The sequence below is a fragment of the Fukomys damarensis genome, unplaced genomic scaffold (genome assembly GCF_012274545.1).
Source record: "Fukomys damarensis isolate Sample0158 unplaced genomic scaffold, DMR_v1.0_HiC HiC_scaffold_13, whole genome shotgun sequence".
NCBI lineage: Eukaryota > Metazoa > Chordata > Mammalia > Rodentia > Bathyergidae > Fukomys > Fukomys damarensis.
The window spans coordinates 15,757,204-15,769,822 of NW_022900925.1; the positions used below are offsets into that span (position 1 = coordinate 15,757,204).

Consider the following 12,619-nt stretch of genomic DNA (forward strand, 5'->3'; position numbering starts at 1 on the left):
AAAAACAAACAAGAACAATAACAACAACAAGACAAATAAACCGTTCTAGACTCACAGAAGATAATCATAAATGGAGGTGGTGATGTGTTCTGTCATTGGTTACAAAGCAACACTGCAGCAAGACAGAGCATGGGGTGTGGGATTTCTGCAATTTCCTGCTCTAATTTGTATGCACATCATCTAACTCCTCTAATAACCATTGCCCAAGCAGGTAGGTGTTCACATTTGGGATATATGTGTAAAAATTTGATTTGCTTCAATATTTTAGCCAGTTCTAATTCCATTGGTCAAGTTAAAAGAAATATTGGCAAAAGTTAAGTGGACTCATTATTTTAAATTTTAGTCAGCTCAATCACATAAGAAATGATTTAAAGTACTGGAAAATAATGAAAATTGACATTGCTTTTACTATTTTTTTTAAATGTGCAAAATACAGTTATCAGTGATTTTCTCCAATTATTGTTTCAGATGCTTGATCCTTGCTCTCTGCCATCTGGGTCAATTAAAATTTGGGCTGTAACTTGCCCAAGAAATCTATGTTACGACCTACCACCTGCAGGTCGATATACATACATACATATACATATACATATACATATACATATACATATACATATATATATATAAAATAAAATTTCACTCACTTTTCATTCATAAAGTTGCTTAATTTTCACAATAATCTTGTAGATAAGGAAATTCAAAAAAAGCTCACAGAGATTATGCAACTTGCCCAAAGTTACACAGCTGAGAAATGATAGAGTTGAGATAATCATGTCTTACTTAAGCCCAAGTACAACATCAGGCTGTTTGCTAGACACTTGTAAAATAAACAAATAAGAATAAAAGCATTTTAGCTTGGACTTAGTTAAAAGTAAGCTCTATTTCTCAAGAAGCTAATGAAATATACAGTGATTAGGCAAGGGTCTCTTTTGTCTTTTTTTTTTGGTACCAGGGATCAAACTTAGGACCTTGTGCTTGCCAGGCAGGTGCAGGGCCACTAAGCTACATCTCCGGCCAAAGATCTCTTTCAAAAAAGGAAACAAGTGGCAGTTTGCACTGGAGGAAAAAAACATCAGGAAAAACCGTCAGTAGAAATAAGATTTCAATGTTTCCAAGTTTGCATCTGACATTTAAAAGTCACTCCTTTATAATTTAAAGCTTTTTCTTTTGTACTTTTTGTTTATGGGTAAGGTGATGTGGAATGGGTTTGAATACCAGATGGTGTTCATTTGATACTATTGTAAACAACAAGAAAGAAAGTCTGCAAAAGAGTAGTACCAAAGATGCAGGGCTGACAGAAGAGCAAGCAAGTTAGTAATGATCAAAGCAACCATGACTCCAAATTTAACCTCAGGAAGAGAATGTGGGGCCCAAGTACATCCTGAGGGCTATGCTTCTGCTGCCTGAAGTGTGTGGTCCACTTGATAACATTCCAGGGAAGAATGGGAGACCCTCACTATTCCTAGAGAAAGCCCAGAGTAGCAGGGAACTCTGACCAATCCAATGATTTGACAACACAGCTCCACAAATAGCTTACTAGTTTTTTTGTTTGTTTTTTATATTTCTAAAGCTTTGAAGCAGGTCTCCTGAGAAACTTATTTTCCTCACCTGAAAATTTAAATTCCCACCTATTAATTTTGACCTTTGAATTATATTCAGATCATAATCCCAGATGTTTAGGCGGGCCAACTGGGGGGGCGGGTCTATGTTGTGGTTTAGGTTGCTGAGCTGTGGGCCCCAAACCATTACTCAGGCACACATTCACTCTCTCTCATGCTTGTCTGGGCTATTTTTTCTCCTACAATAAGCATCTTCTATATTTACAGGCACTTTCTACACACACAGCATTGGACCAAATGTTGTGTAGGAATATTTATGACCACCTACTGTGTACTAAGTACTGTGAGTGACATTTTCACATGAATTTATTGTTTACAACAGTACAGTGAAGGAGGTATCACTCCTGCTTTATAGATGACAAGACAGACTCAGAACAATGGGTGACTTGTCTAATGACACATAACTAGTTATTTAGCATGACTGAGATCTAGACATTGGTCTAAACTCAAAGTCCATGTTCTTCCCAAAGAAGAGTTACTACCCTAAATCAACCTGAAATTAGCTGGGGGAACTGGGGTAAGAAAAATCAGTCTAGGATGAAAGAGCAGATATATTGATGATGTTGTCTTGGTGATAGCAGTGTAGAGGAAATAAAGGAATGATACATTTTATATCTTTGCTCAAAGATACATGCTCCTTAACTCAAGCAAGGAAAAATCAAGATTCACAATAGGCAGGGAAGTAACAAAGGGTTTAGGGACTATATTGCATTCATTGCTGGGCCAATGGGAAAGTAATTTTATACAGCACAAACCTTTCTTCACAATCTGCAAACACCTATAAAAAAATCAACATTTACAGATAAATAAAGGAGGGATGGCAGAAAACTAGAAGGTAGTCTTTTGGAGATGAGTAAAAGAGAAGGGTGTAGAAAATGATCAAGACATGTTAAATATCTATACCAATTTACCAAAATGAATCTCATCATTCTATATTAAAATTTTAACATTTACATAGGCTTTGATCATTGCAATTCCCTTTAAGGCAAATTAATCTGGGTAGTAGTTATGAATGTTCAAAAAAGAAAAAATATATATACACAAAGCTACCTATAAATGTGAAATCTGAAAATCACCTAAGTAGTCATAAAAAAAAATGGATTAAATACATTTTAGGGGAAGCAGCAGATTATAGTATTTAAAATGAAGAAAAGTGTTTCTTTGAAATAAATAAATAAAATGAAGAAATCCAGAATCAGCTGGTCTGAATTCTAATACTGTCTATGTAAGTGTGTGACTAAGTGTGTGACTTGGGCAAGTTGCCTAACCTTTTTTGTTTGTTTGTTTGTTTTGGTACCAGGGATCAAACTCAGGACCTTGAGCTTGTGAGGCAGGCAGCAGAACCACTGAGCTAAATCCCCAGCCCATAACCTAACCTGAGCCTCAGTTTTCTCATCTATAAAACCGGGATCATGTGAATATTTATAATCTATTATTGAAAGATAATCCATGGAATGCTGTTCTACTGCTTCACATACACCATTCCAAGTGTAATATTAGCTTGATATCATGGTAACTAACTCTATTTTTATGATTTTAACATTAAATGTTTTCACTATGGAATATTATGTAATCACTAAACACAGAGCTCTAAATGATATGGAACACTATTAAAACCTGCTAAAGGAGAAAACCACGTTGTAAAACAATGTGTAAAGTACAAACTCATTTTGCTTTTAAAATATATTTGCATAAAATGACAAATTAAAATAAATAGAACTGTTAACTGGATTTAGGGATGATTTAAATGTTTAAATGTTTTTTTCTTTCTATTTTTATGAGGCAGGGTCTCTCTAATGTAATCCAGGGTCTCTCTAATGTAATCTAATGTAATGTAATTTAAACTTGTGATCCTCTTGCCTCAGTCTACCAAGTGCTGGGATTACAAACATGTGCCACCATCCCTGGCTGAAATTTTCTTCTTTTAAAAATATTTGTATTATATATAATAAAGGTGGTTTGCTTTTATCATGACAAAAATATGTTTTATGAAAAAGAAAGTCATGTCTTGATTGTAAGTAGAAAGTGAACTTGATTTGTTAAAAATGGTACTTGGTAGGTCTTCTGAATAGATCTGCATTTTAATAACTGAGAAAATGAGAACAGATTTGAAGATTGTTCTAGCTATTTCAAAATGTCTTTGTGGGATAGCAATGCAGTTTCCTAAATTAGTACATGTTCATAGTCCTGAAATCTAATAGAAATTACATGCCAGACTGTAAGGAAATTTAATTTATTCAGTTTTTTTCTTTGCTTTTTCTAAAGTTACCATTAATGCAAAAAAAGTTAAATGTGTTTGATTTTGGACAGAGACTTAGATTCTTTCAACCTAGTAAGTAGCTCTAGTAAAAATAGCAAAGAAGGGAACACAGGATCAGTGGTTCCTTTTAAGAAGGCCATGGTTTAAAAAAAAAAAAAATCTCCCTTGCAAGATCATAGTTATATTAATTCCTAAGAATCTGCAGAATTTAAAAGATAAAACTCTTCATCTTTTCACCAAAACACTCCAGACACCTACCTTAAATAACAGTAGGCTTGTTTTAAACTTTCTGGCTTTACCATTGTAAGCTGTATGCTCTGGGAATAATATGAAAAAGTAGAAGCATACATACAAGAAGGACAGTTCATTAGTTTGCAGGGGCAAATCTATGAAGGAGACCGGAATCCCTTGGGCTGGCTGCTCAACATATTCTCTCTCCTATAGGAAAGTCACACTGTCCCAACAGAGCAAGAGATGCTGAAGGCTGACACCTACACCATGGTGCTGTGAATGCCTGAAGAGCCTATAAACAAGGACACGTGAACACTCACACGGAGCTAGCAGTCTTGGGCACACGTGGACCTACGGCTCTTTCACCTCTAGCCACCTTCCTTAAGCTGATTTTGCATCAGCTGCCACATTTCCCAGGACTTCCTCCCACTCTGAATGCATGGCATGGTGCAATCCTGCCTGGAGAGATGGGAATGTGGATTCTGGCTCTGTCATGGGCTAAGATATGCTGGACCAGTGACTTAACTTCTCTGTGTTTCAGTGTTCTCCTCTGTAAAAGACAAATACAGCTACCTCATAAATATCTCATTTGATTGAATTAAGTGAAATAATGCTGTTAGGTGTCTGATTCCTGGTAAGTGCTCAATAAATAGCAACTTATCATCTCTTAGAACTCATCTAAAGAAATAACGCAGTATCTGAGGGAAAAATGGTCTGAAAGATCATTTTGACAAAATTTATCAGCAACACTCTTGTAATCTCAAAGTTAGTTTTAGAAGGACTGCTACACTCTCATTATATCTTGTCCTCTACTATGGCTTGACTATGGCTTGCTTAAGGCTGCATCTGTATGATTTCCTGTGAAACTTGGCCACTCTGTATTTTCCTCTTCTTGTCTAGCAGCAGGCTGTACACCTAGGAAGCTAAGAGTTACATGTGCGGATTACCAATTCTGACCTTGAGCTGGCTTCAGGATACCACTTGCTGAAGAAACCCTGCTATATAAGTACCATCAAGGATCATCATATCATCTTCAGTAGCACTTGCTGTTTGCTTAAGGACTTCAGGGAGTCTATGACCCTGCCATCTCTACAAAGATGTCCAGTGTACTAGCTCCACACAACTCAACCTGCTGCTCAGTAGTCACCTATGTCTGTCACTATTCTTTGGTCAAACGAGTGCCTGTAGTCCTTGGTTCCTTCTTCTTTCTGCCACATTTATCTTCTAAGGTATGGTGATGGATACCTGGAACCCTAATACTCTGGAACACTGAGGTAGGAGTTGTGCAAGTCCAAGCTTAGCTCAAGCAACCTAGCAAGGCTCCGTCTCAAAATTTTTAAAAACACAATTTTTTTTTTTTTAAAAGGGCAGGGGATGTCACTCAGTGTGAAGGTCTTGAGTTCAATCCACATTATGGGGGTGATGAAGATGTCCTGGAATTAGTGGTGATAGCTATATAATTATATGTATATACTAAAACCCAGTAAGCTGTACACTTTACAGGGAGTGTATTTTGTGTTATGTGAATTATACCTCAATTTTAGAAAAGAGACAGATATTTGAACTGGATCAAATAAGGTAGTGATGAGCAGACAATAGTAAGTAGGAAGATAATTCTAGGCAGAAAGAACAGAATGAGGAAAGGCATGGAAGCCACAAAAAAGGAATACACATTCAGGGAAGTGAAAATGGTTGATGTGTAGGTTACATACTTAGCAGAGGTAAAGATTGAGCTAGTAGGTAGTGAAAGGGCAAATGATGAAAACCCTGCATGCCAACTAAGGAGGAGATCATGGGATACTTTGGTTTTCTCCTAGGAGAAAGACATGACCACGGTGCTCAATTCAGTCCGTCTTGTCAGGGAAGCCTCCTTCCATCCATTCAGGATTGTTCAACTACTCTATTCCACTTTGGCAATCCCAATTCCCATTTTGCACACCATTTATAAAACATCTATTTATACCACTGGTTATCCTGAGTTTTTTCCCCAAAAGAATATAAACTTCTTGAGGGCAGCCTTGTTTCTAATCTTGACTATGTCCGTCCCAGTAAGACATTTATTAAGGTTGGCAATTTTGACATATTTCTGAGCTTTTCAAACATTGTCACCCCTTTGGAATGTTTTTTATAATCAAAATCATTCAAAATTTTGCCCTCTTCTCTTCAAATGCCACTTGCTTACAAAGCCTTCTCTTATCCTACTAGATGCAAACTCTCCCCTTTTAAAATTTGTATTTTCCTTATGATACTGATTTCTTAGACCTTCTATTTCAGTTAGGGGAGCATTCCTCTCACCTCACATATCTCTTTCCCCTCATTTATAGGAATCTAAGCACCTTAGGATAATGTCTATGCCTTTCCTGGACTTACAGCTCCCAGTACTGTGCTGAGAATGAGTGTGAGTTGAACTGATGGAATTAGAGACAAAAATAATCACCATCACACAAGTTTTTTAATACTAGAAAAAACTACATGAAGCAGGATGCAGGCACAAATAATAGAGGGTGTGTTTTGAATCAATCTGTGACCACTTGGCATGTTTATTTTCATCACATGGATTTCATTTTGCTAGAACGGCAGAAGACTCAGACAAAAAGTAATGGCCTTGCAGCTGCTGTGTTCCCAAGTCTGTGGTTTTCCTATGATATAAACACAACATTCTGGAGGTATGGTCTTTGTTAATCTTTTCTGGTGTGGGTCTGGGGGAGAAATGGATGGTGGAGTATGAGGGGCACTAGAGGGAAATCCACCTAATGAACTGACAGTTCATATAAGCAACACCTGGAGTGTTAAACCTCCTCCAAGTGTTATTTTACTGAAAGAAAATAACTTCCAATCTTCTCTTGGTCAATGTGAAAATTCTTTCACCAGCTGCATTCCAGGCTGTAGTGTGTGGCAGCTCAGGAGCCATGACAGCTGGAACAGATCACATTCAGGATATAGTGAATGCTCACCAGCAATAAGGGGATAACCAGAACCCACAAAATGAATCCTCACAGCCATGTTCCTTTAAGAAAATGGATTAGCCTCAATCTGGCTGTTCAGAGTATCTGCTTGTAAACACTGAAAATACTTATCAGCATCTGATTGGTGAGAAGATCACCTTTTTGAGTAGACTTTGTGACAATAGCTATTTCACAACTTTCCATTTTACTCATTAAAACCCCAAAGCAAATGTTTTGGATTTAGTTCTATTTTGTTATTTATAATCTACTTCAGACTAGATGTCTGTTTACAGAATCTGTGACATGATCACTCCTCCTGACAAAAAGGAAAGAACTAACACTTACTGAGCATTTACTATGCAGCTGGTACCAGACCAGGCACTTTCCTCATGTTCCACCTCACAACTCTGGCAGGCAGACAGCCACACTTCACACATAGGGGAGGTAATAGGCCCAGACAGGTTAAGTCTTTCCTCAGCACCTTCCAAGGAAAAACTGGAAGAGTTGGGTCTGTTTAACTCCAAAGTCACGATTCTTTCCATTGTTTTCTGCACAAATTCCTTCTCTAGAATTTTCAAAAATGCTGTAAGAGCCTGTGACTCTAGAGCAGGCTCAGAAAATAAATATTTTGGTTTTGTGGCCTATATAATTTCTGTCATAATTACTCAATTCTATTGTTGCAGCACAAAAGCAGCCATAGATAGTAATATAAACAAACCTGGTTGTGTTCCAATAAATATTTATTTCAAAAAAAGGTAGTGGGCCAGATTTAGCCCAATCAGATTTTTCTGTTTGTCAATCCTTCATGTCCTACAAGGTTGTAAAGTGCACAGCTTCATGTTACAGTATTTGGGCTTAAAAAGTCAATAAAGAATTGTCTATTTTCAACCTGATTAACAGATATGAGAGTCTTCTATATTCAAGATACATGAGAGGAAGGGTAGTGTACAGGGTCCACACATTGTTTGGGGGAAAAAAAGGCACAGAAAGACAAAAGCCAAAAATAGCAAGATGGCATAGCACATGGTAAGTGTCAAAGGAGGGAATTTAAGACCAAAGGGCTGACTGAAGGAGTATGGGGACCTTAAGAAACCCGAGTGCATAAGTTGATGAAATAATTTTGTATTGGCACCAAAGCTCAGAAAGAGTTGTAAAATGAAGAATGAGTCAGAAGTCACTGCTTTAAAAACTAATGAAAGTACCCATTCTAATGGGCTAGGGATTTAGCTCAGTGGTGCTGCCTGTTGCCAGCCTCGCAAACACAAGGACCTGAGTTCGATCCCTGGTGCTCCCCCAAAAAACCCATTCTGGTTTTAACCACATTATGGTTTTAGTAAGTCAGATGCTAATCAAAGACAACATCTCCTTTAGATTCACCAAAAAAATGTATTCCCACTCTTATTCTCAAAGGACAAGCAACTATGTAAGGTGAAAGACAAGTGGTGCACTTTGAGGGACTCCATGAGGCCTTTCCATTCTCCTTTCACCTGACACTTTAAGCACTCAAGAGTCCAAAAGAAGCTACCAGCAAGGTCCAAGAGAAACCATTTCAGTCACTCTTGGAAGTCTAGGGAGAACCCAGTTCCTAAAACCCTACCTTGCTCATGGCAGTCAGTGCAGGATCACAGGCTGCATCTAGGTCTTGAACCAACAACTGAATGCTGCTGGAGATGACACTGCAAGTCAAACAAACTATTGTGGTCACAGCTTAACAAAATCACCATTTAAATGACTGACTCAGATCCTTCTATCAGTCACCTGTGTAAAATTAAGATACATTATTTCATCACAAAAGCTTGAGCTTGAATTAATGACAATGAAGGAACAGTTGGCTCTTTCTTCGTGTCTCCACCCAGTCAGGACCTCAGCTTTCAGGCCTAGTTTGAGAGTCCTTCTTCAAGTTTTCCTCCAAAAGTACCTCTTTTATACAATTGTTTTAAATCAGAACAACAACAACAAGGAAACAACAACAAAGAGTTATGAGGAAGAAATGAACTGAGAATTTAAAGTTTTCTTCAATATATGGCTGATGAGAGCTGAAATCAGACCCATCTCTATCCTATTTAATGGCAGTGGACTAGGAACTGAAAACAACAGAAATACTGCAAGGTCATACCAGGGAGAGAAATATTCCAAAAAGGCTTTATTGTTTTACAGAATCTAGTCTCAGCCCCCTCTGTCTGTCTGTCTGTCTGTGCGTCTGTCTGTCTGCCTCTCTTACACACACACATACACAGAGGCATGCACACACTTTTATACTTTTGATGGCTAAAATCTTGCCAGTTACATTTTCTGTTCTAAAACACAGGAGGTGGCCTGGCCCTCTGTGGGTTTAGGTGAGGGCAGATGGGAGGCCCTGGAACCAGACTTTCCTGCAGGAATGGCCAAGGAATGATTTCTTGTTTTTGTTATTCCAGATAGTGTCACCACAAAGATATCTTCCCCACACCTATAAACTAAGAGAATGTATCTGAGGAGGCAGAACAGGAGGCAGCTGCTAATTCTAATGCTTGTTCTTAGTGGCTAGTGGAGAATAATACCAGTCCAAAAGAAGGCCCGGGAAAGCCCTTAGGTTTTGTAGTGACTAAAGCCAGCAGCCTGACACATGCCACCCCATGAGGGAGAAAAGACAAGCTCCCCTGTGTAGACATGTGCAAGATACATACGTGCTGAATGTGTCCATTTCTCCTGTGAGATTGATTCGTTCTGTGAGACTTACATCAACTTTTTCCTTGAGTTTTTCTTCTAGCTGTTTAAAAAAGAGACAAACAGAAACATTTTAGTAATTATCCAAAGGATTAACACAGTAATGATAGGTACAACTCTAGATACTTTTCATAGGACTTATTCATTCTATTATGACTGCTATCATTTTACAGATGAGAAATTGGAATGACTTATCCAAGATAGTAGGTGGTAGGGCCAGAAATAAACCTCCTCAGAAGCCATACCCTTTAGCTCTCTGCTGTATCTGTTTTTCATAATAACCTAATATCTCATACTATTGATTTTGAAAAGACTCCAATTTTACAATATTCCCTGTACCATAAACTGCAGACTTGTCCACCAACACTGGAAACCTCTGGTGGTGAGTGGCAGTAAAATCAGTTAAAATATTCACTGAATATTGCTATGGGCCAATCACTTTGCTAAAGTTTTGAGATGTGTAGTAAACCAAAGAAAAAATCCCTATCGTCATTGTTAGCCTGTGACGTGGCAAAGAAACATTAAAAAATACCTAGCGCAATGATGGCAAACCTTTCAGAGACTGAGTGGCCAAACCACAATCCAAAACCCACTTATTTAATGCCAGTGCCAACACTGCAATTGAATACTGGTTTTAGGTTAGAAAAAACAACTGTTCTCTGATGCTCAGCTGCTGGGTTGACTTGGCTTGCATGCCAACAGAGAGGGCTCTGTGTGACCGCTGCAGCACGCGTGCCACAAGTTTGTCGCCACTGACCTAGAGTCTCAAAGAAAAATACAACTGTGTGCAGTAATTGTAAATATCTGAAAACATCCCTGGTTTTGATTAATCTAATCTAGCACTCCTAAACCTAAGAGTTTTAAATTCTGAAATGCTTTTAGAGATGTGTAAATTAGTATAATCTTTTTGGAAGGCATTTTATTTTAAAAGCAAAACTTTAAATAAACCTCATTTCACAACTAGAAATGAATTTCAATGAAATGAGAATAATGTACAGAGATATGCAAGTATTTTTTGTAACATTTGTTAATTCAACCAATGTTTACCGAAAGCCTATTTAGTGTCAGGCTGTTTAAAAGAGTAAGGGGATTATTTAGGCAACAGAACAGGTAAGATCCTGTTCTCAGAAAGTTCACATTCTAGTGTTGCTTTATATTATTGAAACTCTGGAAACAATCTACATGTACATCTACAAGACTGATAAATTATGGCACAGGCTTATCAATGCTTAATATCTTCAATGGCCTTTCCACATACACTGAAAATAAAATTCAAATTTCTACACATGCCTTGGCCTGTCGAGCTCTCTGGCCCTGTCTTGCTACTTTCCACCTTATGTGTGAGGCTTCAGGGATACTGGCCTCTGAAACTTTAGGGACGTAGTAGGGTCCTTCTCCCTAAGGATCCTCACAGTCCACACTTCTACTTCCTCTCCCTGAAATGCTCCTTGCTCACCCCTACTCTTTGGCTCCACTGATTCACTGTGCTGCCACTTCTAACTCTCCAAGCCCCTCATTCAGTGTCTTCTCACCACGCGTCGCTACTTTAACAGCACCTCCTCAGAAAGGCCCTCCTTCGACATTCTCCTCCACAGGCAACTTCCTTACTCCAGTGCTGCAGCATTTGTTTCCTTCCTGACTCTTACCACGAAACAGAAGTTAAATCTTGGCTCACTTGTTATTATCTGCCTCTCCCATTAGTTCTAAGTTTCCTGACAGAAATAAGCTTGCTTATTATGTTCACCATTGTTAATGAACACCAGCTATAGTGTCCTGTACATAATAAGTGCTTAATAAAGATCTGTGGAAGGTGTTAAAAAGTTGAGGTAATAGTGACATGGAAAGATGTCTGTGATTTAGTTTTTTTAAAAAGTTGTTATAGAATAACATGTAGAGTACGGGTCCATTTTTATTTAAAAAGATACAACAAGCCGGGCGTGGTGGCACAGGCCTGAAATCCCAGCACTCGGGAGGCTGAGGCAGGAGGATTGCTGTGAGTTCGAGACCAGCCTGGGTTACATAGTGAGTTCCAGGTCAGTCTCGACTACATAGTGAGACCCTGTCTCAAAAAACAAACAAATGGACAAACAAAAAGATACAGAAAAATGTTTAGGAGAATAATATATATTATTTAAATAGATAACAGTGGTTGTTCTGAGGGATGAGATTATGGGAAAATTTCATCATATATATTGCTATAAATCTGAAACATTTTAGGAGTGTATATTTCTTTAAATATCTATTTAACTGGGAAAATTCCAAATATTTAAAAAAATAAAGAACAGCACAGTCAACATAGCAAGTGCCTTTCAGCCAGCATCACCAGTTGTTATTACATGACCAGCCTTGTTTCATTTACACTCTCACCCATTTCCCAAGCTCTTGAATTATTTTGAAGCAAATCCCAGACATTCTATCATTCCATCTGTAAATATTTCAATATATAGCTCTAAAAGATAAAGGCTCATACCGACAAAATTAATAATTCCTTTAATATCAACACCACATAATATAGTTAGCGTTCACATTTCCCTCATTGTCATACAATTTTATAACAGTTTGAATCAGGACCCAAATAAGGACCATATGTGGCAACGGACTAATATGTCTCTTGTCTCATTTTTAAAAATGAAATATAATCAACTTATAAAAATGCACATATCTGTAGTGTCTCAGTTGGATAAGTTTTGACAATCACATGCATCTCTGTAATAACCAATAACAGGATACAGAATATACTCCCAGAAAGTGCGCTCATGCTTCTTTTCCTCTTTCTGGTCATCCCCCTGGCGTGTATTATCTGATTTCTATTAGCACAGATTACTTTTGCCCATGTTTGAATACATTTAAATAAATAA

The 12,619-nt window shown here is 37.8% G+C and overlaps 1 protein-coding gene across 4 annotated transcripts in view; it reads right to left on the reverse strand.

The window, feature by feature from the left end:
- Nucleotides 1–12,619, reverse strand: part of Vps53 (VPS53 subunit of GARP complex) — a 171,487-nt gene that overhangs the window by 34,746 nt on the left and 124,122 nt on the right. For all 4 annotated transcript variants that reach the window (XM_033762863.1, XM_033762861.1, XM_010642173.3 and 1 more), the window contains 2 exons: nt 9,722–9,804; nt 8,653–8,731 (listed from right to left, as the gene is read on the reverse strand). In XM_033762863.1, the coding sequence (XP_033618754.1) occupies nt 8,653–8,731; nt 9,722–9,804 (162 nt within the window). The remainder of the gene's footprint in view (nt 1–8,652; nt 8,732–9,721; nt 9,805–12,619) is intronic.